General features: G+C 45.1%; 1 protein-coding gene and 1 long non-coding RNA gene across 2 annotated transcripts in view; both read right to left on the reverse strand.

The window, feature by feature from the left end:
- The window catches only part of LOC310671339, a 316331-nt gene that overhangs the window by 71050 nt on the left and 217345 nt on the right, over positions 1-27936 (reverse strand). The gene's annotated exons all lie outside the window — the stretch shown is intronic.
- LOC310671273 (small ribosomal subunit protein uS19-like) lies at positions 18424-18942 on the reverse strand. The gene has a single exon (XM_083427018.1). It carries the CDS (start codon positions 18918-18920, stop codon positions 18531-18533), a length of 390 nt encoding a protein of 129 aa, XP_083283144.1. The 5' UTR covers positions 18921-18942; the 3' UTR covers positions 18424-18530.

The raw sequence follows: 27936 nt of genomic DNA on the forward strand, positions 1-27936 counted from the left end.
GACCATTAGGTCCAGTCGCGGATGACTCTGGGGTTGCGACGCTCATCTCGCTTTATTAGCCGAGGGAGCCAGCGTACAGCTTCCGTGTCATGTGGCCAGCATGACTAAGCCGCTTCTGGCGAACCAGAGCAGTGCACGGAAATGCCGCTTACCTTCCTGCCGGAGCAGTATCTATTTATCTACTTGCACTTTGATGTGCTTTCGAACTGCTAGGTAGACAGGAGCAGGGACTGAGCAACAGGAGCTCACCCCGTCGCGGGGATTCGAACCGCCCACCTTCCGATCGGCAAGTCCTAGGTTCTGTGGTTTAACCCACAGCGCCACCTGCGTCCCTCATCTTGGGAACTCTAGTAGAGACCAAATTCCTAGCACCCTTTACAAACTGTAGTTCCCAGGATTCTTTGGGGAAAGTCATGTGCATTGGACATACTTTTAATGTATGGAACGACTGTCTCTCCCTCCCAACCTTTCTACCCAGCATGCTGCCAGAGATTTGATCTTGCTAGAGATTTGAACTGATGGCTTGCAGAGGTCTTTTGAAATTAGGTCAAGTTTGCCCACTCCTGCTTGATGCCAGGGGCCCATTCCGTTTCCTCTCTTGCACTAGTAGAGATCAGGCAAAGGAGCTTCAGGAAGTCTGCTGCTGTAGGCCTGCGACTTCTCTCCCCAGAATTATCCAGTGGCGCCCATTTCCAATTCCAGCTGGATCTCTTGACATCAAGCAGATCCTCTGCCGCCTTTCCTTCCTCTTCTTCCGTCCAGTAGCTTTATCCTCTTGGAAATGTTCCCCCTGGTAGCTGAACAAACCACTTGGCTGGATCCTCTCCCTCCTGGGCTGTAGCTTAGGCAGGCAAGTCTGGAACAGGAACTTAAGAAAGAAATTTTCACTCACTGTAAAATGTGCCTCGTGCAAACATTTCTTCTCAGAATTAAAAAAAGAAAAGAATACCCAGCAGCGCTGATGGCTTTTGCATATTCTAAGCATGTGCTGTTGGCAATGCTGACTTAACTGAAATGTGAGGAGAAGCAAAGAGTAAGAAACATCTATCAGACAAAGGTTAGAAACTTTAAAAAAAAATGTACAAAAACTCCTTCTGAAGCTTAGGAGCTGTTGGGTAGATGTATGGACTATTAGTCCATCTGGGTTGGTACTTCTGTTATGACTAACTGCAACTTTCAAGGTTCTTAGGCAGAGGATTTCAGTCTGAACCTCTCAGATCCTTTAAGGAGAAATGCCAAGATGTATTTGGGACAGGATGTATGGAAAGTGTGTGTCCTCCTGGCCACTGAACTATCCACCCACCCTTCCCCCATAAAACTAGCCGTGCCTTGTGGACACCCTTCTTCTTCATCTGAGCTACTTATTTATTTTATATACCACTTGATTGTAAGAAAAAGCCCTCGAAGCTATGACATCAAGGCCATGATGAGTCCTGCAAACCCTGTCTTCAACTGAGACTCTTACTAGAAGGCTCCTTTCACCTATATGAATATAAAGCATTGTCAAATCTACACAGTGAAGAGCAGTGTCAGCTGTTTGCTGGTTTTCCCATCACTCATTCCACATTTGAGAGAAGCCTCTTTAGACATATGGCTAATTGCACAGGAAACGCAGAGTCCTTTACAGGAAGAGCCAAACTGGAGGCTGCCGGCACTCAAACTGCAAATTGCTGTCACCTGGAAAATAAGATTCCCCCCTCTCTGCTAGCAGTACCACACTAGGAGTGCTAGACAGACAGCAGCTCTGTGTGTTGGGCAGCGTGTGTCAAAAGCAGGTATTGGCTACTGCCAGTGATATCACTGGTCCCCAGTAACACTTGCAGGTGCCATTTTGATCAATTAGTGTATTGTTCTGATCTTATCATTTGCATTGTTTTGCATTTATTTATTTAGTTTTAAAAATTATGCACTGCTTAGTGGAACTTCAAGTGAAAAAAGTGATCTACGAATGAGAAAGGATATTTTGTTTTTTGTTTTTCTATCTTTCTTTGAGGCCAGCTTCTGACCAGTAGAGTATTCCAGCAAGAACACTACATGGCTTAAAAATGAAAACACAGCTCTTTAAATAGGGAGTGAGGGGAGAGGGGAACCAGCTAATCTCCTTTGAGTACAGTGGTACCTCAGGTTACAGACGTTTCAGGTTACAGACTCCACTAACCCAGAAATAGTATCTTGGGTTAAGAACTTTCCATCAGGATGAGAACAGAAATCGCACGGCGGCAGCGGGAGGCCCCCTTAGCTAAAGTGGTACCTCAGGTTAAGAACGGTTTCAGGTTAAGAACGGACTTCCAGAACAAATTAAGTTCTTAACCCGAGGTACCACTGTACAGCAGTCCTCCCCCCACATGCACTGAGGGTATCCCAGCATGAGAGAGCTGGCCTGTGCTTACCTAGGTCTGCCTTAGCCTCCTCTTTATCGCTGACAGACTTTTGGCCTTTTCCATCATCTGGAAGAGTCCTAGGGAATTTGGAGAAGAGGTTCCACACATTTGCTTGGAACTATGCACAAAATGACCTTTTTGTTTGTTTGTTATATACATAACTGGACACACATCTGCAATCCCAGGCTGTGCCTCCGCTGAAAGCTACACACAAAGAACGGCTCAAACCAGAGGAGACACTTTAAAGTGCCACATGTATTCACAGCACCTAATTTGCCTTGTCCTTTGGTAATTTGTCTGCGTTCTTTCCTCCTCTGCTGCTTCCTGCCTCGTAAAATGATAGCCAGCTGCCTCTTCAAGGGAATGAGGGAAATCCCCTGGGAACAACTTAGAGGGAGGGAGCGTTGAAGAAAACATGTACACACACACACAATCCCCAAATGGATGATCACCTAAATGCTACCTTGAGCTGTTTATCAGTCCATATGGCTGATTGGCCACCAGGGCTGTGGAGAAAGAAATGGCAGACATATTCTTTAAAAGAAAAAGTGGGGGGATTAGCAGTTTTTCCTTTTGTGGCAAACAGTTAAAACATCTTAGTATGTTTTTCATATATCTTCCAAGTTACTGACACCTATCCACCCTTCTAGGAATATAGGAAATTGCCTTACACTGATTCAGACAGTTAGTTCATCCAGCTCAGAATTGTTGACACCGACTTGCAGCCCAGGGTCTTCAGACAGGGTCTTTCCCAGTTCTATCTGGGGATTAGGGGTGGTGGTGGCGTTGAATCTGCAACCTTCTGCATTCAAACCATGTGTTCTACATGTGACAGACCTTTCCTCTCTCTCTCTCTTTAATAGAATGTTGCATTTGCTGAACATAAATGACATAGCAGTGTCCATTCAGACAAGAAGAGGTATCTGCTGTGACCCAACATATGTCATGGAAGAAACCACCAAGAACATATTTATGCTATACAAACAACACATCAGATTTATACCAATTTAATTGCCATGGATTCTTCAGTGCTGCAAACCCAGTGTTCCTTTCACGGAATTGTGGAATAGGAATGTCCATTAACCTGCTTAACCTGTTTGTGATGCAGAAATAGCTCAACTTTTTGCCTCAAGGCAGAATATTTTAAAGCATCTCCAAATGGAAGGCTCTGGCCATTCCTTCAAAGCTCGCAAGAATGAAGAGTCACTCTAAAGCTGAACAGGTTTCAGAATTACGAAGCTTTCCAAATTTTGAAGCTGTTATTCTGTTTCAGCGGGTCTGGTGAATATTTATAATGGGTGAAATTCAACATTGCACTCATCCAGTTGTTCTGTCTGTGCAAGCACTGCAGCTCGCTCGATGGAATAATCTGCCTTCTCCTCTGTGCGCTGTCTTGGTGGTTCTCCCGAAACTCCTACTCCGAGCCAGTTTTGGTGGGTGTGGGGAGGAGAGGGGAGAGGAGAGAAGGAAAACCCTAACCTTGACCCTACCCAAAATATATGGGAGAGGAGAGAAGGAAAACCCTAACCCTAACCCTACCCAAAATATATGTCCCACCTGATCATTAAAACACCCAAGGGAGCTAACACAAATTGTAAAATCCTCAATGAAAATTAGAACAATTCTAAAATGAAACAAAAACAATGCAAACAAAACATAGAAGTTAAACGTAAGAAGCTAACAGAGCCATTATTTCTGTCAAATACCTCTCAAAGATCTCTGGGATAAAATGGCTTTTGCCTGGTGTCTGCTGTCTAACAGACAACAGTGATGGGGCAGAGCTTCCCTGGAGAATGGACTCCATAATCCCAGTGCTGCTACTGAGACAGTCCTATCTACTGAGTAAAAACCTTGTTTAATTCAGATGGTGGGGAAACACAGTGCAGGGACCCTGAGGAACATCTGAATGTATTAATAGGTTCATATGAGATGTATCTTGAGCCTAGATCATTGAGGCTTTAAAGTTCAAAACCAGAGCTTTGAGTTAGCTCTAGAAACCTACTGAAGCCTGTGGTGTGCGGTCTGTGGACTAGGCTAGCCCTCTAAATGCTCCTCGTAAATTAGAGTATTAAAGTATTAAAGCCTGGTGCATCCTTTCCTGGGAAGCCTGGGAAGCTTCCCAGGGATGCTCATGAGTGCAACGTTGAGACATTGAGATGTCACACGTGCAACATCATTCCTTCAATTGCCCTCGCAAGCTGGCACCTCTGGCCCTAACTGTTCCCCTATGAAAAATTTCACCGCACGTCACTGACTGAAGCCAATGGAGAAAGCCAGCATGAAGTCTATTGTCTGTTGCCTCATTCTGGACCACTTGTAATTGATCTCTGTTTTCTTCTTGCTTTTAAGTATTTTAAATGGCAACTACGTCTGTCCTTAGTCATCTCTTCTTCCCTTTTCAACTTAGCCAACTGTGAAATTTCATCTCAATGGCAACAGCATCCTTACAGATCTTTTCCGAGTTAGTTTCATTTTGATACATACTCCATGGTTTTGGCTATCCAAAACTGGATGGAGGACGCACCAAAGAAGATTTTACCAGCACTCAGGTAGAGCTGTGTTACTTTTTTATGGGTCTTGGACACAAGGCTCTTGATAAACCTAACACTGGCATGTGCCACACGCTAGCACTTTAGTTCCTGGAGAGTAACAAGCACTCCAGACAAGCTCCACAATATATATAAGGCATCCATTCCTGGAACTGCAAGGTGTGTAAGCACATGTCAATTGGTGGGTGGAAGTGGGACTAGAACATCTATCTCAGCAATGTGCTTGCTGAACTGCCTGATGCATGCCACTCCTTGTAATATGCTGGACTAGCCTTGCAAATGGTTTTAAAACTTGTTTCATATGGGATGCTGAAGAGCCCAAAGGAAACACAGACTCTAGCCAAACCCAAATTTATGTCTGTGGTTTTCAAGCTCATGAGATCAATTTTTGTTCAGTTAAAGAAAAAAAAATTCAAAGCTTTGGTTTCTTTTTGAGTTTCTGGGCAATGTACGTGGTGCTATGGCTCATAGGAAGTGTTGCTGCAGACCCATGGCTCTACATTTGTTGGATCGCATGCAAAATGAGGCCTGGCTGAAATATGGGCCTGTGGGGCCTCCAGAGGGTCAAGTGGGACTCAGAATGCATTACAGGGCACTCTTGGTCACTGCTTCCAAAGCACGGGAGGTATTGATATAATGTCAACAAAGGGGGAAACCAAAGGGAGAGTGGCCTCCCCTGGGATTAGTATACAGCCCTTGGATATACGGTGTAATCTAGCTTCCAAGGGGAATTTACTCTTTGAGCTTCTAACATCATTTCTGAATAATCTCTCATTTGATGTCAGTCTCAAGGCATGCTTTACAATCTGCGCCTAAGCATGTTTACTTGTAAGTCCCACTGACTCCAGCGAGAGTAACTTTCTCATAAATATGGTTAGGCCTGCAACTGTTAAATTAGTGACACTGTCGGCCTGTTTCTTGTTATGAGGAGCATTATGTGCAGTTCACTCCCCCATGTGTTCTATCATAACAGGAACCCTGTGAGGTAGGCTGAACAGAGAAAGAACAACAGGCCAAGGGAACTTCATAACTGAATGGCGATTTGAACCCTGCTTTCCCCAGTCCAATGTTGTGTCCCCTGAGCCATGCTGACTCTGTCATTTAGGCTGCAATCTGTAATTTAGACAAAAATAATTTAGGCTGCAATTCTATACATGTTTATTGAGAGTAAGTACCACTGAACAACTGGACTACATCTTCTCTCCCATGTGCCTGTCAAACCCTCTGGAGCACAGGAAGGAGGGATGCACAGGAAGCATGCAGCAAGATGAGAGCGAAGGTGCTCTTGTCTTCAAATCCTGCTTATGGGTTTCTTACAGGCATCTAGTTAGCCTTTGTGGGAACAGGGTGCTGGACTTGATGGGGCTTTGGCCTGATCCAGCAGGCTCCTCTTAGCTTATTAAGATTCTGAGAGATGTTTTAGGCATGTACTCAGTTCATGCAGGCCAGGACTTCTTGGGCTTTGCAGTTGCTCTGTGTGAATTGAGAGTGTGCCTGGGAAAACCCCCAAGACTCTTGCTCAGGGATGCACTGCAATGGAAAAGATTAGCATCTTGCAGAGAATCTAGGATGAGGTTACCAGACGTCCCCGTTTCCTGGGGACAGTCCCTGGATTTACAAATCAGTCCTCATACAAAATCCACTGAAGTTGAAAAGTGTCCCCGGATTCATTGAAAAAAATCTGGTAACCTTAATCTAGGATCATAGGAAGCTGCCATCTAGCTTAGTATTATCTATGTAGTATTATATATCTATCAGCCATCTATCTAAGTATTATCTATGACTGGCAGTGGCCTTCCAGGGTTTCTGACTGAGGCCTTCCCCAGTCCTGCATGAGGGTGCCAGGGGAACCTTCTGCATGCAAAGTTGATGTGCTATCAGCAGCCTATGGTCGTTCCTCTAATCTAGTCCACCATTACTGATCTTGTCCCAGAGAAATTTCTGATATGCGTCCAAGGAACTTTAGGATTTTCCATGAGTTGTTTGAAAAACACTGCCTGAATGGATTCCAAGCTATGTTTCCATTGAAGAATTATAAAAAGTGAATCCGGATTGAAGAATTCAGCAGATAACAAAACTCAGAAGTTAGTAGACTGCCTCATGCATTTGATTCATCTATTTTATTCTTGCATAGGCCAAAGAAGCCAGTACATTTTTTTAAAAGTCAGAAGCACGCAACAATAGTTGATATATTTAGGGTTTATCCCAATGGGATGTAACAGCCTGGAAAGAAATGCATATTAACATCCTTCAGGATAAAGTGTATTGGAAGATAAACATGTGGGATAAATAAAGTGCAGAGCAGGAAGCAATGGTTTATAAAGCAGTGGCCAAGAACAACACAGGTGATGTCAGAGCCTAAATCCCCCAGTCCACCTCCTCCCCTTTTTGAAACCATTCATATCACTCAATAAGGACCTCCAAGATGAACTGTTAGTTTCTTTTGGAATTTCCCCAACTCAGATCTTGGTAGTTGGGGAAGTGGAGACTAGTATTTTAACATTCATTGCCAAGGCCAACCTTAGCATAGAGCAGCGGTGGGTAACTGGGACCCTCCAGATTTTGTTGGATAACGTGGATTCCCAACTAACTCTCATCAGTCCCAGCCAGCCTGACCAGTGGTCAGGGACGATGGGAGTTGCATTGCTTTATTTCCTTACATTTATAATTCCACTTTTCTTCAGTCAAGGAACCCGAAGTAGTGTACATGTGATTCTCAGGTGGTTCCCTATTCAGGCACCAGATCCAAATCTGCTTAGCTTCAGCAAGGTGTTACTTCATGTGCCTTCAAACCATACCCCCTGGGACCATCAGGAGCATGTCAGGTTTCTCCATCCCTGACAGTGGCTTTCCACTTTTTCAGATAAGAGTCTTTGAGAGCCCTATCTGGAGACGCCAGGGATTGAACCTGAGACCTTACGCATGCAAAGTGAATGCTCTACTACAGAGCTATGGCCCTTCAATAATGCGTTGCTTTTTAACAATTCATTATTTTCTTCTGCTTTGGATACAATGGGGCCATTTTAAAGGGTTACTTTTCAAATGTGGTCTTTTTGCTAGCGACAGTGAGCTTTGCACGTGGATGTGGACATGATGGCAAGTGCATTTCCCCTTCTGATTAATCTCCTTTGAAAATGTCTTTGGATTGTTTACATGGCATTGACAACACGGAGTCTGCCTTTCGCAGAGCACAGATAACAACAAAGTGGCTTGTTAACCTTTCAGATGTTGTGCTCTGGATACAGCAACAAACCCCTTTCTGAATCACAGCCCCCTCAAAGCATTTGTAAGAGTGGAGTATTCTTGAATCCACAATGCCAATGTATAACGCAGGCATTTAAAACAGGGACCAGCTACCTTCCTTTAAAAGAAGAAGAAGAAAGAATGAGACAGAAGTTCTATATACTTTCTGTCAATCCTACCATTAGGCAGTGAGATGACTGCCTCAGGTCATATGGACACCATACATTTAAAGCAGTCTTATACCACTATGGGACGCGGGTGGCACTGTGGGTTAAACCACAGAGCCGAGGACTTGCTGATCAGAAGGTCGGTGGTTCGAATCCCTGCAACGGGGTGAGCTCCCATTGCTCAGTCCCTGCTGCTGCCAACCTAGCAGTTCGAAAGCACGTCAAAGTACAAGTAGATAAATAGGTACCACTCCAGCGGGAAGGTAAACAGCGTTTCCGTGCGCTGCTCTGGTTCGCCAGAAGCGGCTTAGTCATGCTGGCCACATGACCCGGAAGCTGTACGCTGGCTCCCTCAGCCAATACAGCAAGATGAGCACCACAATCCCAGAGTTGGCCACGACTGGACCTAATGGTCAGGGGTTCCTATACCACTTTAACAATCATGGCTTCCCCCAAAGAATTGTGGGGATTGTAGTTGAGAATTGTTAGGAGACCCCTAATGAACCTACAGTTTCCAGTACCCTTAACGAATTTCAGTTCCCAGGATTCTTTTGGAGAGCCATGACTTTAAAGTTGTATAAGAGTGGTTTATATGTATCAGGCAGGTGATTTGGGATGCCTTGAAAGGCAGCAAATTGTTATTGAGACTCCAGTTCTATACATTCTTACCTGGGAGCCCATCGAACTCAGTGGATCTTTCTTCTGAATAGACATGTGCTGAACTGCACTGTTAATTTATTATTATTGCGGGGGGGTTTTCCTGCCAGGAAGAGAGAGGTTCTTGTGGGAATTTCTGCCTTAGGTGCCAAAATAACTGGACTGGTTGTGGGTGCTATGCGCCTTGGTTTGGGACGTGTGTAGGAGCACTGTTTGCTGCTCTGCTTCAGGCTACAAAATTCCTTGGGCCAGCCATGCTCTTTCTATTCTTGCCAATAAGGGTGCCCCCACCAAATGAGTTGCAGTGAGTAGCTATTCGCTGGTTATGGAATGCCCTCCCCAGAGAGATTTATCTGGCATCCATGATCTGGTTTCTTTAATGCCACACCAGGTAAAGATCTTTTTTATTTTTCCACAATGGTTTCTTTAATGCCACACCAGGTAAAGATCTTTTTTATTTTTCCAAGCTGCTTTAAACATTTCTGCCTTGAGCATTTTTTATGACTCTATAAGATTTTGGGATCCTTAAGATCTGTGAGAAACAAAGCCTTAAATCCCTTGATAGGGGGGAAAAGATGGAATATGTACATATAATAAGATACATAAATAAAAAGGCTATATGTTGAGATAGTTATACTGTTGACAGGATGGTGAACAGGCTTAGATGTCAGTTTGAAGTTAATTTGGGGATAAGGTCCCTGGGATATGAGATTACAAGAAGGATGAATCTACGAGCGATGACAGTTTTGTATAGATTATACAACCTTGCAGACTAACATCAGGAGAAGACAAAGAAAAGTGGAGATGCAAGGCAAAGAAGTCTTTCAGTGTTCTAAAGAAAAAGGAGAATCATACAGGAGATGCTGCAGAGAAGGATATGTCATACATTAGAGGAAGAAAATTCAAAAGCCAAAGAGTGAGTTATATATCTAGCGAAAGATGCTAGTAACAATAAGGGAGCCCTACTCGTATGTCCGGGACGCGGGTGGCGCTGTGGGTTAAAGCCTCAGCGCCTAGGGCTTGCCGATCGAAAGGTCGGTGGTTCGAATCCCCGCGGCGGGGTGCGCTCCCGTTGTTCGGTCCCAGCGCCTGCCAACCTAGCAGTTCGAAAGCACTCTCGGGTGCAAGTAGATAAATAGGGACCGCTTACTAGCGGGAAGGTAAACGGCGTTTCCGTGTGCGGCTCTGGCTCGCCAGAGCAGCGATGTCACGCTGGCCACGTGACCCGGAAGTGTCTTCGGACAGCGCTAGCCCCCGGCCTCTTTGAGTGAGATGGGCGCACAACCCTAGAGTCTGGCAAGACTGGCCCATACAGGCAGGGGTACCTTTACCTTTACCTTTACTCGTATGTCAGAAAGAAAAGAAAGGAAGAGGCAATTGCAGGATTGACAGTCAGTCGGGTGGTTGCATTACTCGCACACAATGGAAAGAATTGTTCAGTGATTTTGTCTGCATTGGTTATGAATTGTGAGCAGGTGATGAGCAAAGTTTAACACAAAGAAAGAATGGGAAGCCATTGGAAGTGAAGTGGGGAAAGAATATTGGTTCCTCTCAATCAGTTCAAGCCCACATGATCTGATACTGAGTACTGTTAGGAATTTATGGAAAGTTTTCCTTACCAAGTAATAATAATCAACCTGAAGAACTGGACAAATGTTACCTGCCTATGTTTTAGTAGAGAAGCAGAATCCAGGGCAGGTGAGTGTAACAATGTGGCCTGCAAGGTGATTCTGATCTTCCAAACCATTTTATCTAACCTCTGGTAGCTCTACCGAATGTTAATGAAGAGGTAATAGAAATTTTACTCAGAAGGAAAGTAAGTCTTGTAAGGGATATTAATCCAAACTATAGCACGAAACCTTTCTCTTTGCTGCTTTTATATAACACCACTGCTATGCCTGAATGTAGGTGATCTGTCATGGTGAAACTCTCATTGCTGGATGGAACAAAGATTATTATAAAGTAGCCTTTTTCTCAAGCCTGGGTTCCCAGATGTTGTTAGACTAAAACTCTCATCATCCATAACCAGCATGGGCAGCAGGCATGGATGCTGGGAGATTAGTAGTCCCTCCCCAGAACACTGCCTTAAAAAAGAAAAAAGAAAAAGTTGGAGATCCCAGATATAAGGAACTGTGGATCTGGCAATCCTTAAAGAAATTAAATGATGTTACAGTTTTTGCAGATCTGAAGCAAACTCAAGAGATGAGTAGTGGATATTTTTAAGCTAGTTAAAAATCCCTAATATAAAAACAAACAGATCTGGCATTGAGTTACAAATATTTGATGTATTTATTGGCCTAACTAGGAGTTAGATGCATTGGATAAGTAGAAGAGGTTAAAATCTTTGAAAGCTGCCTGGGGTGGAGAGAACAGCATTCTATTATGCTGATGGTTGCTGCAAATCATTGCACAGAGAGAAGGTGGAGAAGGAAAGGACATCTATTGAGTTAAGTGAACATAGAAGTGAGCATGAGTGGAGGAAGAAGTTAGTATTTGAACTAATAATAAAAGTCCTCCTGCCTGTCATAAAAAGTGTAATTTCCTCTTTGTGTGAGTAGTCCACATGACAAAGGATATAAAGAAAAGCTCCCCCCCTCCGTAGTCATTTTGAAGGAGATCAGAGCAAGGTGTGTCTTTTCCCTTGGTGTGCATACAGTCACGTTGCAGGAAACTTGCAACTTTGAAGGCCTCTGATTCAGCAAAAGGCAGCTAGCAAGCTTATTCTTTGAAGACTGAAGATATTGTTTCCATATGGATCACATAATGTGGCAATGGAGGGGATCTGAAAGCTATCTTGAACCCAGACATCTAAACCTAGGCAAGACCATCAACACCAAAACCATTAAGCCAAATAACAGGATAATGCCTATGACTCTCATGCAGAGTGTAGTGTTCAGGTCATGCAACGAGAGCAGGGATGTTTAAGGTGTAGTGTCAGAAATGCCTATTGTGCAAATAATCCATCTATTCACTAAAAGCAAACCCAGATGTCTCAAGCCGTTTTCTGTAGTGGTGATGAATATAGGAAGTGAAATGTATAAGCAATTGGTTAGGCAGCCAGGGTGAAAAAGAGTTAAATATTTTGTGTATGTGTTTGTCTTATCCTTCCAGATAAATGCAGTTGGACATCTCATTGGAAAGACATGATTCCAAGAAGCTTGACATGCAAGAGCCCGACTTCTGTTGACAGAAAGGCAGGAATGGGGAAGAAACTAGATAACCACTTCAGAGCTTCCATCATCTCTACAGTTCTCTTGCTTCCATCACACCCTGTTAAGACATTTGGGGCCTGCTCACTAAGGACAATGGTTGCTACTAGTTAATTTCAAAGGGTGGGAAGAGAATGCACAGGGTGGTCATGTGTGGAGCTCCTTTTGCAGAGGGACGTCCTCTATTTGAAAGGCCCTCAGAGGACCCTCTTCTATTTGACGGCATCCTCTATAATATGAAGGGTGGTCCACCTGATCTTATGTTGTTCAAAAAGAAAGAAAAACAAGAAGGGAGAGTTGGGGGTGAGGGGCTTGAAGCTGCCCATCCACAACCTAAGAAAAGAAGAGAGCGAGCATATTTAAATGTTCAGTCCTTATTTCTCTGAATGTCCCTGTTGAAGGACCGGTAGAGTCTGAAACGTGTTAGAATAATCAATATCCCTTTTGTCTAAAGGTAAAGGTACCCCTGGCTGTTCGGGCCAGTCTTGCCAGACTCTAGGGTTGTGCGCTCATCTCACTCTAGAGGCCGGGAACCAGCGCTGTCCGCAGACACTTCCGGGTCACGTGGCTAGCGTGACAAGCTGCATCTGGCGAGCCAGCGCTGCACACAGAACGCCATTTACCTTCCCGCTGGTAAGCGGTCCCTATTTATCTACTTGCACCCGGAGGTGCTTTCGAACTGCTAGGTTGGCAGACGCTGGGACCGAACGACAGGAGCGCACCCTGCCGCAGGGATTCGAACCACCGACCATGTGATCGGCAAGTCCTAGGTGCTGAGGTTTTACCCACAGCAACACCCGCGTCCCCCCCTTTTGTTTACCCCACTGCTTTTTGTTCCTACTTCCAGTTCCTTTGGAGGGTCTCAGTTTTTGTTGCATTTCATCCACAGTTAGCAGACTAGGGGGAGGTCCATAGGTCGCCTGCTCCCAGTCTTTCCTGCCGTGGTGAGATGGATTTTATTTCTATTTCAGTTACAACAGTTATTTCTAAATTTGCACCTATACATATCAGTTGGGACCTGCAGATTTTATGCCCATCTGCATCCATTTTGGGTGGTGGTGGTTCTCTTCCTCTTTTATTGGCAATGCGTAAATGGCCGTCGCAAGAGCACACTTGAATGTAATGAATGGCCCTGTGCAACAAATTAGGCCTTGTGTCATGTAGCCGTTCGTTCTTAGTGACCCACGAATGTTACAGATGGCTGTCTGCCCAAGCAAGGTAAAGAACAGGAGATGGCAACTCCAAATGTGAAGTCCTTGGAGGGCAGATGAACAGAACCCACAAGGCCTCAACACCTGAAAAATACTGACTGTTGCTTTTGAAAAATAAACTAATATTCCAAATTCCTTGCGAAAGTCAGCTCCTAAGCCTCAGATGTCCAGGACAGAGGAAGCGAGGAGCGAGTCTCTTGCCAGCAGCCTCAGTGCATTGAAAACATATTTTTAATAATATCCAGATGGATCCACAGAAATTGTTAGCTCCCCACCCCCCCAACCCTAAATCAGTTGCAGGATAAATGAGATTCAAGTGGTTTAGGAAGGGCAAATTGGAGGAGAACTCTAGTGCTGTGATCCCCAAGAGACCTAGGATATGTCTGAAATACAAAACGCTGTGGTGGGAGTAGTGCTTCCTATGAAAACTTGGAAGGGAGGCAGTGCAGAGGCCCGGCAGGCTGTTGCACTGGGGAATGACAGCTTGCATGCACTAGGAGCGATTTGACAGAGCCACTACCTCTTATGTTTGCACAGAGCTCACTAATTTGATCTGGATTTGAAATCCTGTTTTATTTATGAGCCTGCTTTTAGAAGCGGCCTCCCCCTTACACCGCTTGGGTATCTGGGGATATATGACTTCCCCCTCTCCCTAACCCGCAAAAGAAAGGAAATGGGACGAACTTTGCTAGTCTGAAAATGCTGAGTTTTCTGCGCTGTAAATCAAAATGGGAGAGAGGCAGGAGGAGGGGAGAGGAAAGGGGACTTGTGAGGCCTGGAAGCCTGAATTCAAAAAGTATATTGGCACGGCTTGTTCCTCTTGGTACATTTAGCAGAGTTTGGCAAATGTACCGTCTACTTCAATGCTGGGTGATGGTGAGGCCTAAGAATCTGCCCTCCTGGATGTGTCTACCGCAAGAAAACGCAGTTAGTTCAAACTTCAGCCACGGGACTTGCTTACAGGAACTAGTTGGTGAAAACATATCTCATTGGTATTTAAATAATTTCACTGGCTTCTAGTCTGTTTCCAAAGCTAATTTAAAGCACTAGTTCTTGGCTTTAAAGCCCTATACCATAAGCCACCTGAGAGCTCCCATACCAACCTGCCCTCTTTGAGGTAATAATAATAATAATAATAATAAATTTTTATTTATAGCCCGCCCTCCCCAGCCAAGACCGGGCTCAGTGGTACTCAAGTGCCACACCATTTGAGGTTAGTGGCAAGCAGAGAGAGTGAGAGTGTGTGTTTTCTCAGTAGTGGTACCCCATTTGCAGAATTCTGTCCCCAGAGAGATCTGCCTGGCACCAGCATTGCTATCCTTTCAGCACTAAGCAAAGATGCTTTGAACATATATTACTGTATTTTCCTGTCTATAAGACGTCCCCATGTATAAGACGCCCCCTATTTTGGGGGACCCCGATTTAAGAAAATGGGAGTGATGTATCCGTGTATAAGACGCCCCCTAATTTTTGACAGAATTTTAAAGGAAAAAACCCTAGTCTTATACACGGAAAAATACGGTATATAAGTAGGTAAGAAAAGCCTGCTGGGTCAGGCTAGTGGCCCATCTATTCCAGCATCCTGTTCTCTCACTGCCCAACCAGATGCTAGTGGGAAGCCCACAGGAAGGACCTGAGAGCAGCAGGATTCTCTCTCACACACAACCCTGGTGATTTCGAGCAACTGGTACTCAGAGGCATTTTGCCTCTTGACAGTGGAGTAGAACATAGGCATCAGGATTAGTAAGCACTGACAGCCTTCCCCTTCCCAGATTTGTCCAATCCTTTAATTTATTTCTAAAAATATGCTGCCATTTATTGCATTTCATCTATGCATTTTATCTTTTTGGTGTGCTGCCCCGGAAGCTTTGCTGAAGGGTGTTATATAAAGCTTACAAATAAAATATGTTTTAATAATAACCATAGTACATAACAAAAGGAGCCAGACAAGAAAAGCCTGGCTGGGTTTTTGGAACTATTTCCGATTTTCTGCATCCACTTTTCTGTGTTGGCTTAAAAGGATGGATGTCTACAAGCAAGGCAGGCAGGGCTGCAAGCTTTTATCAGTTCAATCGATAGATGAGTCACCTAATACTTGGGGGCATTTTTAATTGGAGAGCATGCATGTTAAAGGCCCCCTCGCTTATTTTTGAGGCTAATGTTGCTCTTGCGTGTTCAGAAAACCTGGATGTAAAGTTTAAAATCAGAATAATGACTTTTCCTCCTAAAAATAAGCGGTAGATTTTGTTTATTAAATGATAAAGTTATATTTTCTAAAATCTCAAAAAGTCACCCATGCTGAAGTTTTGGTAATATTCACATTTAATTAAAGTTAATTGATGGATGAATTAATCAGTTTAAAGGCAGATGGCTGATCAGCTAAAAATTCATTGATTCATTGACACCGAATCCTTCCTGTGTTACATTTTTTAGACACAAGAGTGTCTTTCAAGCATAGTTGTAACTCAGTGACTATGAGATTGTGCTATAAATCAGGAGGTTCCCAGTTGAGATATTGCATGCATCTGTTTTGATCTCACCTGGTGACTGTAGGCCAACTGCTTTCTCTCAATCTCAGCATCCTATTCCCTCCATCAGCCAATAATACTTAAACCGTCAATACTTATAACCTTACACAATTGTTTTAAGGATTTCAACAATGTAATGTATATGAAGCACTTCCTCAAATTGCCCCAGGTTGGGGGGTGTACAGATTCACCATTATATTATTCTTTTTGAGCTAGATGCTCCCTAAGTTCTGGTGGTTTCCCCCCAGGTGTAAGTTTTGGAGCTATTCAGTGGGGCAGGGCATGGGGAGGGAAACAATAGGAGAATGCTATTGCCTTCATGTCCCAAGAGCATGGATCTGGACTTTGGTCTGATCCAGTTGGGCTCTCCATATGCCTTCTAAATATTATGTAAATATGAATGGTGACGATGATTTAAAACTATGTTTTTTAAAATGGGGCTTAGGGCAAGTATGTGCAAAGAATGCCGATGTGAATTGCTTCCTTGGACGGTGATGGGCATGGGATGTCTACAGAGAAGCCAGGGTGAGGGGAGAAAGGAAGGTCAATGCCCTGTTCCCAGAGGACCAGTTGCATAGATTCCCCAATCAGGAAACACAGTCAGAGAGGATGTGGCTATCAGAAGATTCATATCCTTGGAAATTCCAGTGTATAATGCTTGGGGTGTTTGGTACCATATAAGTGTGTACATGCATGTCTTATTTGTATATATATATATCCCAACTAATGCGGAAAACAGGATTTCCTGTCACAAGCTGTGTTACCAAAAACCCCTAAGCAGTGAGAGCCGCAGGAACGGTCATTAAGCCGTCATTATATAAAGCCATCCCACCCTGTTGGGATTACGTGGGTAGTTGCTCTCTCTTGCTTTACCCCCAGGTTTCTTTTGAGGAGGGTAATGGCTGTGACTGGCAGTTCGTCTGCTTGTATGGAGTCACACCTGAGGGCTGGGAAGGCCAGATGAACATGTAGTTGTTACAGGATTCTTCCTCCTCACACCCTGAACAATTAGAACCAGTACAGAAGTGTTATCATTTATGCCAGTGCTTCTCAAACTATCTGATGTGGTGGCCCAGCAATTCACTCTCCCCAGTGTGCCAGGGAACAGAACCATATTTGGTCCCGGTGGAGTTGTTGTGGACTCACAGCTGATGGCTTGCGGACCAGCACCTTTGTCCTTGCACCTCCACTTTGAGTAGCACTGATTTTTGCTAGCTGTCTCTCTAGTGCATACTGTACAAAAACACAAGCCAGCCATTCAGGCTGAGTTTAACCATAACATTAAATCAAAATTTCCTGCTATGAGAACAGGCCTGGGTGAACCTTGGTCTTGCATGCTCCTCATACCATCTCTTTTTCCAGCACAGCTGTCAGAAGGAAATTGAAAGCATCTACTTCTGTTTTCAACTACTTGCAGTTTGTAATTATTTCCAACTAGGTTTTATTGAGAGTAGAAACGTTGAAATGAACGAACATGACTAATTTCAATCGGTATATTGTGAGTAAAACGTAGCTGAATACCACCCCAGGGACCTTAGTTTGTTTTCATGATAATTTACCCAAACAAACCAGGATTGTAAATCATGGTTTGACATTGGACCACAGTTTTAAAAGCTATCTACAGTTTGTCCCAAGTTAGTTTTGGGGAGCAAATGCCTCTAGATTCCTCTTCGCAACTGTGCTGGAGAGAGAGGAAGGGAGAATACATAAACCCAAGGCTCATTCATTCTCATTCCCATAATGCTAAACTATGGTTTTGCGTTTGGTTTGAATGAGGCCTTCCTCTCTTTAGCCACACATTTTAATATTCCAAGTGGAGTGGGACATTCCTTTACCAGTGACATTTGTTAGGGAAAACATCCAAAGTCCAACTGACTCCTGAGAGATTTGGTGCTATATATTTCTCACAGAGTCCGGTGCTACACAGATGTAATGCAACGTCTGCCTCATATCTCAGATCTTAGCAACTTGAGGTTTGACATTTATTTTCTCTCCCTGGTATGTAGCTGCATTCAAATAAATCAAATTCAGCTGAAAACAAGTTTTGCAAAATTTTACATCTGTAATTATCAATCATAGCTGGAATGACACTCCTGTGAGACTCTCATTGTATTGAATAATATCCTGAGGAGTGTAACTAAGGATTACCAAAATGGGAAATGTTTGGGATTGAAGACATTCAGGAAAACTTTGGCCTGTGGAATTTAAGACAGATAATATCTAGCTACGAACAGAAAAGGTATTATAGGAAGATTTGCTGTAGACCATGAGGCACAATTGAAATGTCTTATTAAAATAAAAGAGAATATAAGCTGGTGGTGTTTCTCAATTAGACATTCACAGCAGAATCTTATGCGTGGCTACTGAGAAGCAATACTTAATGGAACAAACAAGGAAATAAATAGGTTGTTCACACAACCCAGTTGCTCTTATGAGAAGAAGTTGGACTGAGAACTGGATATGTTTTATTTTTTTAAGTTTTTTTTGTTGGGAAACCCTTTTATTTACACGAGAGACACAACTCTTCCCAAAACCCCTTACTTCAGAGGAATGAACCAAGAGGAGTGGGTGGCTCCAATTCCAGGTCAGCCGTGCTTAACGGGCTTGTAAGTGATGGAGAACTCTCCCAAATAGTGGCCAATCATTTCAGGCTTGATTTCCACCTGGTTGAAGGTCTTCCCATTGTACACGCCAACCATGCTGTCCACCATTTCCGGAAGGATAATCATGTCTTGCAGGTGGGTCTTGACCACCTCAGGCTTCTCCATGGGCAAGGCCTCTTTCTTGGCCTTGCGCAGCCGCTTGAGGAGGGAGTGCTGCTTGCGGCGCAGGCCGCGGTTGAGCCGCTGGCGCTGGCGGGCGCTGTACAGCTGCATCACCTGCTCGTAGGACATGTCGAGGAGCTGATCCAGGTCAACACTCCGATAGGTGAACTTCCGGAAAGTACGCTTCTTCTTCTGCTCCACTTCCACCATCTTTTCCTCCAGGAAAAGCAACTGGATATGTTTTATGAAAAAATGATGTGTAGGAGAAGGGCCAATGACACATTTTGACGTGTGTCTCCGTGTTTGAGTGTGCATGTGCCCTTCTAAGTTGTGGGGACATATCTATTAAGTTCAGAAGTCTACTCACCCTCTTGCTGAAATGAAGCAGATAGTTTTTAAGAGCTGACAGCTGATTAATTATAACTGACTAACCATCTACATTACTGGGATGTGGGTGGCACTGTGGTCTAAACCACAGAGCCTTGGGCTTGCCGATCAGAAGGTTGGTGGTTCGAATCTCCACAACGGGGTGAATTCCCATTGTTCGGTCCCTGCTCCTGCCAACCTAGCAGTTCAAAAGCACGTAAAAGTGCAAATAGATAAATAGGTACCACTCCGGCAGGAAGGTAAACGGCGTTTCTGTGCGCTACTCTGGTTTCACCAGAAGCAGCTTAGTCATGCTGGCCACATGACCCGGAAAAACTGTCTGCGGATAAACGTCAGCTCCCTTGGCTAGTGAAGCGAGATGAGCACCACAACCCCAGAGTCATTTGCAACTGGACTTAGCTGTCAGGGGTCCTTTACCTTTTTAACCATCTATGTTAATTTGCATTTAAATAAATTTGCCCATTCCCGCAGTAAATCATCCTTGGGCTACACTCCTATAACCACTTACATGGGAGTAATTCTCATTGTACTCATGCTTTTGAAGACTTGCATAAGTTTGTGCTGTTGTTGAAGGAAGCGTGAAAGGGCGTATTATTTCATAAACAAAGGCTTAGCACTCCGAGGCAGAATATATGCTTTAAATCATAGAATTGAAAGGGACCCTGAGGATCATCTAACGTAACCCCCTACAATGCAGGAATATGCAGTTGTCCCTTATGGAGCTCGAACCTGCAAGCTGAGCACAAGAGCACTCTGCCCATCTGTGATTCCCAGCAACTGGTATTCAGTGGCATGATACCTCTGACAGTGGCAGTAGAACACCTGGTATCTCCAGGTAAGCCTGGGAACACCCCCTGCCTGAAACCTTGGAGAAACCCATTGCCAGCCAATGTAGAGCCTACAGCAGCACTGAGCAAGCTAGACTGGGCACGAGGCTGGTTCCTGTGCCCCACTCATTGTGAGCTCTCCTCTAAAACTCTAAAAAATCCCCCCTTCCATTTCATCCGCTGAAGCAACTGATCAATATAGCTATGCACATGTACTTGGGACTAAGCCACTGAGAGGCCCTCACAGTCCTGACAAAACAGTGCATGTCAATAAGAAGTCCCAGAGAAACGAGGTTTCTGCTGCGTCAGAGAAGGGTATGCATCTTGCCGTTGCCCCTATCCTTACAGAAGCACAGTGGACTGGGAAGAAGGGGCAGATTTGACTGGGACTACTGAAGTATAAAGCTGCACTCATTTCTGGGCTCAGTGTTTGGGTAACGGGAGAACATGCTGTTTTTGAATTAGTGTGCAACATGCCTTTGATTTGCTCCAGTGTATTGATTTGCTGCCGGGGGCAGAGAGGAAACTCTGTTCTCTGCAAGGCTACCAGCTTTTCATCCTTCTCATCCCTATCTGGGAATGTCTTGTGGTTCCTGACCATTGGCTGTGCTGGCTGGGGCACATGGGAATTGCAGATGGGAATTGCCACAATATCTGGAGCCCATCGTGGCGGCTGGTCTAGTGGGGCAAATGAGGCACTGCCCCAACTGTGTGCCCAGCCAGCCCCCACCTACCTGCTTCTTACTTAGAGTCTTCTTCCTCCTCCTCCTCCTCCTCCTCCTCCTCCTCAGTCTCATGGTTGCCCCTAACTCAGAATTATGGGTAGAGTTTTTCTACTCTGTCTTCCACTGGCACTGACTCCCGCTTCTGTTTTCCACTGCCCCCCCCCACTTAGGTGTCCCCCATCTGCTTTCTTTGTCCATTTCCAGTAACTGTCACCTAGCATCTTTCGATTGCGATGGCATCCCATGCTCGCTATTTTTAAACGTGGCTTTTCTCATGATTTGTTTGCATCCAGGCTACAGCGAAAGCTGTCACAGCAAATGTAAGTACATGTGTCATTTCCTCTTCCAGTTCTCCCGGGCTGCGTCTTTGCAGTCCAAATCGGATGGGAGAACTGTTTAGCTTCCTTACTGGTGAGATTTGCTTAGTGGATTTGCTGTTTGCCTGGGGGCGTGGAGCATTTCCTTTAGAAAGGGTGTTGAGAAGGAAGCCTTCTATTTATGTAGCAGCTAGCTGTACTGCAGGTGGTAAACCTTACAGCGTATAAATTTTCCCCTGCTGTAACATCTTAGAGGTCGGCAGCACCCTCTTCTGGGCTTAATCCAAAGGCTTCTGACTTACTGAGATGTTAAGCATGACAGTACCAAAAAATAAAATAAAAAAAATCTAAATGTCTTTTTCAAGACTGGTGACTGCCTCTGTACTGCCCCCTTCTGGATCTTCCTCCTTGCTTTACTTCAAAAATATAAATTATTTTCCACTCCAGCAAATGCTAGGAATCTACCGTGACTCTGTGTCCCTTTGCACCTTACAACGTAAAGGTGGGCCTTTAAAATGCTTCATGTGTACATGTAAAAAGGTACATTACCACCATGACTGATGTGTGCTTAAAGGTAAAGGTAAAGGGACCCCTGACCGTTAGGTCCAGTTGCGGACAACTCTGGGATTGCGGCGCTCATCTTGCTTTATTGGCCGAGGGAGCTGGCGTACAGCTTCCGGGTCATGTGGCCAGCATGACTAAGCCGCTTCTGGTGAATCAGAGCAGCGCACAGAAATGCCATTTACCTTTCCGCCACAGCGGTACCTATTTATCTACTTGCACTTTGACGTGCTTTTGAACTGCTTAGGTTGGCAGGAGCAGGGACCGAGCAACGGGAGCTCACCCCGTCGCAGGGATTCGAACCGCCGACCTTCTGACCGGCAAGCCCTAGGCTTATAGATATGTTATTTGGATGCACCCGAAGTTGGGAGCAGTTCCCATTGCCCGAAAAAGGGCTTATGCATCAATGTACTGTGGGAATTCATCCTAATGGTAGTAATTGAGCCTCTGGATATGTTGCCCTAGGGCGATTCCAGGGCAGAATCCATTGAGTGCTGCTGAGACATTGCTTTTCTCCATTTAGCTGGAAGCGGAATGAAAAAAGTGGATGTCCTGCACATGACTTAATAGCACACTGCAATGTCCTTCACCCATGGGCATGTCTTTCAGTAAGGTCTACTCATACGTAAGTCCAGTTCAGCAAATGTCCTTCTTAATGCCAAGCCTCCTGTTTGTAAATCCAGCTGCTGCTTAGTACTTTCTTCTTTTTTGTGTGGATCCAGCTGGGGAAATAGTGATGAATTCCCCACCCCCACCCCAGTTTGGCCCTTGAATGGCCTCTCTAAATTGCCCCGTGTCATTTTCTCTTCCTGTGTTGCTGAGTGGGTGGGGGAAAGCTTTAACTACTGACTTTAGCTTCATTGTTTGTTGTCCCCCCCCCCCTTGTTTTAACGGCAAAATTTAACTCTAGCAATAGCAAAATAGTACTTTCAAAAGAAAAAGAGGACATCAATAATGGACCCCCCCCCTGTGCCCATCCCACCAGGAAAGGAACTGTAGCACCCGGTGTCCATGGCTGAAATAAATTGAGGAACAGCTACCGTGGTTAGGTAAAAGGTAAAGGGGCCCCTGACCATTAGGTCCAGTCATGACCGACTCTGGGGTTGCGGCGCTCATCTCGCTTTATTGGCTGAGGGAGCTGGCATACAGCTTCCGGGTCATGTGGCCAGCATGACTAAGCCGCTTCTGGCAAACCAGAGCAACGCACGGAAATGTCATTTACCTTCCCGCTGGAGCAGTACCTATTTATCTATTTGCACTTTGACGTGCTTTTGAACTGCTAGGTTGGCAGGAGCAGGGACCGGGCAACAGGAGCTCACCCTGTCGCGGGGATTTGAACCACCGATCTTCTGATCGGTAAGTCCTAGGCTCTGTGGTTTAACCCACAGCACCACCCGCCTCCCTCCGTAGTTAGGTGTTGTTGTTTAGTCGTTCAGTCGTGTCCGACTCTTCGTGACCCCATGGACCAGAGCACGCCAGGCACTTCTGTCTTCCACTGCCACCCGCAGTTTGGTCAGATTCATGTTTGTAGCTTCGAGAACACTGTCTAACCATCTCTCCCTCTGTCGTCCCCTTCTCCTTGTGCCCTCCATCTTTCCCAACATCAGGGTCTTTTCCAGTGAGTCTTCTCTTCTCATGAGGTGGCCAAAGTATTGGAGCCTCAGCTTCATGATCTGTCCTTCCAGTGAGCACTCAGGGCTGATTTCCTTAAGAATGGATGCGTTTGATCTTCTTGCAGTCCATGGGACTCTCAAGAGTCTCCTCCAGCACCATAATTCAAAAGCGTCAATTCTTCGGCGATCAGCCTTCTTTATGGTCCAGCTCTCACTTCCATACATCACTACTGGGAAAACCATAGCTTTTACTATATGGACCTTTGTTGGCAAAGGTCCGTATAGTAAAAGCTATGGTTTTCCCAGTAGTAGTTAGGGAGGAAAGTAGTTAGGTAGTTAGGTAGTTAGTTAGTAGTTAGGTAGGAAGCTGCAATTCTGACATTCCCAAAAAAGCACCAGAGCAGGGATAGTCAAAGGAGTGTCCTCCAGATGCCTTTGGAGCACAGTTCCTATCATCCCTGGACACTGGCCATGCTGGCTGGGGCTGGTGGGAGTTGGAGTCCGTCCACACCCAGAGAACACTGCTTTGGCTATGCCTACCTCAGAGCAATGCTACATCATGGGATTGTGGCACATCAAAATGCTCTGCAGCTCACAGGGTCCTGGATTATGAATTGTGGGTCTGCCGGGGCTTTGCTACGAACCCACTCAGACTTGAGAATTGGGGGGCAGGACTCACCATTCTAAGAAGTTAGTAGGCCAGGGAAAGTGGGAGGTGTGGGAAGGAAGGGAACTTGATCAGAAGAATGAAAGGGAGAAATGAAGGTCAAGAGTTAGATGTCTGAGAGGGGGAGGAAAAGTGCAAGAAGGGCATATAGAGTTAGGAACGGCAGAGTTGAGGTGGGATAGTCACATGCTGAGCTGAAATAAGCTGGGGTTTTTTCTGTGGGACTCTAGTAAAATATAATATGCAATGATGATGATGATGTTGCTAATGCACAAAATGCATGCATTTGACTGCAGGCCTCTTGTAAAGTGATAATAAAACTATAGAAAATAGAGTCCTTACAAAGAGAGCATATCAAATATTAACAGATGTTAACACTATCTCGATAAATGATATCATGAGGCATTATGAAATATACACAGCCAGAACTACATGGTCAAACACCAACAGCTTCGTTTCATTCAGAAAACCTGTGAGCATTTGCAGCACAGGACTCTGGATACGTGTTGGAGACTCGTTTTGGAAATCTTCTGTTGTTGCGCCGGTGATCAAGTGAGCAATTGAAGTGTGCATGCACACAAAAGCTTATACCCAGAACAAACTTAGTTGGTCTCTAAGGTGCTACTGGACCAAAAAAATTTAAAAAATGTTATATACAAGTCCAGACATTCTTAACTGGCATTGATATCTGGATTAGTTTTAATCTGGCTTTAGGTCTGAGACCAGTACTGAAACCATCTTGGTCACTCTAACTAGGAGAAGGATAGGAGGGAGTGCAACCCTACGAATTCCCCTGCATCTCTCAGCGCCTTTCTTCACCACTGACCATCCTTCTGGGCCACTGGCCTGGAATGGGAACTGGAGGCACTGTGCTCTGGCAGCTGGCCCCAAAAGGTCCTGTTTAGGAACTTCCGCTCTGCGTCTTAACCTTTGTGCCATGGATTTTGCGCAGGGTCCTCGGCCAATAAAGCGAGATGAGCGCTGCAACCCCAGAGTCGGTCATGACTGGACCTAATAGTCAGGGGTCCCTTTACCTTTACCATGAGTATGCTGTTAACATCCCATTTCATTTCTCATGCTCATTGGAGATGGTGCAAGGCATCCCATATCACTCCAGTTATGCAAACTGTGAGAGAAGGGTAAGATCTCACAAGAAAAGCCACACCAGTACTAATACCAGATTTTCTTCTTCATCATCTGGTGCCGAAGTGACTCCAAAGCAATCCATTACAATCTATTGCAGCCTAACAGGGTGTCCCTAACTGGGGAGGGGGAGAGAGAAGACCTGAAAGCCAGGACAAAACTGTTATTAATACAGGACGTAGCAATTTACACTGAAATACGAGACAATCCTGCATTATACAGAACACATGGCAACCTTAGAGTCTTCTGTTTCTTCTTCCCTTGGGGAGGTCCAAACCTACTTTCTTCTCAGCTTTTGGGGAACCTTCTTTCTGAGCTGCCTACAAACCCATTTCCTCCCTAATCTGGTCAGAGAGTTTATTTCCTGTTTATCACAGTCTTTCTGGAAGTATAGAGGCAGACGGGGGGGGGGGGGGGGAGGCATAGCTCAGTGGTAGAGCATCTGCTTTGCCTGCAGAAGGTTCAATCTCTGGTGTCTCCAGGCAGGACTAGGAAGAAACCCCTTTCTCAAATCCTGGAGAGCAGCTGCCAAGTCAGAGCAGACAATTCTGAGCTAGGTAGACCAAGGTGTTAACTGTGGTACAAGGTAGCTTCCTAGGATTCCTATATTTCCTAATATTCTGAACCACAAAGCAAAAGAACATACAACACATGCTCACAAGCAACGCACAGCTTGGTCTACTCTAGCTTTATCTGTTTAATATTTAGATCTCCCTTTGCCCCCCATCGCTGCGTATGGGATTCCCAGCAAGGCGAGCCGTGAAGAAAGCATAATGACTAGAAAGAGAAAGGCAGCTTCCTGCTTTGGTTTGCCGGAACCATTTGAGATAATCAGTTGCAGGATCACAGGCTTCTTCCTCTGCGATAGGAAGGCGCGGTGTCACTCCCATGCCCTTGTCAGACTGACACAGGCCCATCAGCCGGCTTTGTTAAGTAGCATCCTGCTTGCATTCCTGCCCTGCCTCCCAGTGTTCTCATTTGAGAGGAAGCAATTCTTCCCTCCCTTGCGCTTAATAGGCCCTTTCCTGCCCCTGATGGCAGCCTCAGGCAGCAGCAGCAGCTTCCTAAATCACTTTGAATTGATTTCAAGCCCTGGCACTGAGGGTGGGCTTCAGGGCCCCCTAATCCTGCTGAGCAGGAAGGCTTTAATAGGAAAATGTTGTTTGGCTGAAAGTTAGAAGGTCAAATAAACCCAGTCCAGAGACAATCATACTATTTTATCTGCTGAACAAACTACTTTCCTTTCCTCCCCCCCCCCCCACTTACCGCCAGCTCCTTGCAACATTTGCTTTGCTTTTGACAAGGGTCTTATGTTTTGTTAGGGGGTTTATGATGATGAGGGATTTGAATGTGTCTCCGGGTTGTTATTGTTGTTGCATGGAGTCCTTTTGCCAGCAGACGCCAGTCCAGTTTTAATGCTGTGATGGGTCTGTGTTTCAGCTCCCCCCACCCCACTAAGAATCAAATGAGACAAGCTGCTTCAGGCACTCAGCTACACACACACACACACACACAGAGAGAGAGAGAGAGAGAGAGAGAGAGAGAGTTGGGTGGTTACAGGTTGCTAAATTTCATGGTTTTTTACTTGTCATAATGAAATCATCAGCATCAACCAAGAGTGGCTGGGGCAACCCAGTCAGATGGGCGGTGTACAAATAATAAAATTATGATGATGACGATGATGTCCGCAACACTCCCCTGACCACTTTCCATGCAGCACAGAGAAGCTAATATGGAGGGACTGCAAAATCTATCAGTTCAGCTTTGTAGGTCGAATCCTGGGAGACCTTCATCTACCCACAACAAGGGGTGCATTTGTTAGAGCAACGTTGTGGCCTCCAGGGATCGCTCCCTTTGCAGAAACCATGTCATGGCAAAAGATGTGAATCCAAAGAAGTTGATCTGCAGTCTACTATTCAACATGCCATTCCCTGTATATCGGTAACATGGGCACATGGAAGCTATTATCTCCAATTTTACATTCTTCTCTAACTAGCAGCATTTGTATAAAAACACATGCACACATACGCACACACATACACATATTGGAGAGTGTTATATGTACACACACACACAAACACAATGAAAAGGTCTTCATGATTAGGGTGGGAGAGAGGAATCAGTTGTGTGTTCTTCCTCAGATCAGAAGACAGCTGGTCAATTACACATTGCAAAAAAAGAGAGGAAATGTCTCACCAAACAAGAGAAATAATTCCTATAATTTAAACAGAAATACAATACATCTCACCATAGTGGGTAAGAGTAGAGATGACTTGTGTGGCTGCTTAGTCACCTGCCCAGTTGCTAACTGGGTGAGCAACCTCAAGGCTGCTGCCCTCCTTTCTTGTGGTTCTTTATCTTTAAACTGAAGCAGACAGTCCTTAAAATAGAAGACTTCCTTAAATAGAGCAGCCCTTCAGATAGGCGACAACTTCAAACAGAGGACTGTCCTCTGTAAAGTAGAAAACATGGCCATCCTCCTAGCAGGGGCAGATTTAGGGCTGTGTGATAGGTGTGCATGCACTGGGCACTGAGCAGAGGGTGCTGGGCTTTGGGAAGGAGGCATGAGGGCTCTGACAGGGTCCTAGTGCCCTCATATCTCCTTCCCAAAGCCAGGGGCCTCCTTACCTGCCTTCAGAGAAGGCAGTGCAAGAGTTGGGACTGGGGGGCGCATGCCAAATTTTGGGATCATAATGCCCAATGCCCAAGTCAGCTTCTGCTCCTAGATGAAGAAGAGAAGAAGAGTTTGGATTTGATATCCCACCTTTCACTCACTTTTAAGGAGTCTCAAAGCGGCTAACATTCTCCTTTCCCTTCCTCCCCCACAACAAACACTCTGTGAGGTGAGTGGGGCTGAGAGACTTCAAAGAAGTGTGACTAGCTCAAGGTCACTCAGCAGCTGCATGTGGAGGAGCGGAGACGCGAACCCGGTTCCCCAGATTACAAGACTACCGCTCTTAACCACTACACCACACTGGCTCTCACT

Source organism: Podarcis tiliguerta (genome assembly GCF_965153285.1).
Source record: "Podarcis tiliguerta genome assembly, chromosome: 2".
NCBI classification, from domain to species: domain Eukaryota; kingdom Metazoa; phylum Chordata; class Lepidosauria; order Squamata; family Lacertidae; genus Podarcis; species Podarcis tiliguerta.

Coding starts and splice junctions, on each gene's coding strand:
- LOC310671273 (XM_083427018.1), bottom strand. CDS start 18,920: ATGGTGGAAGTGGAGCAGAAGAAGAAGCGTACTTTCCGGAAGTTCACC.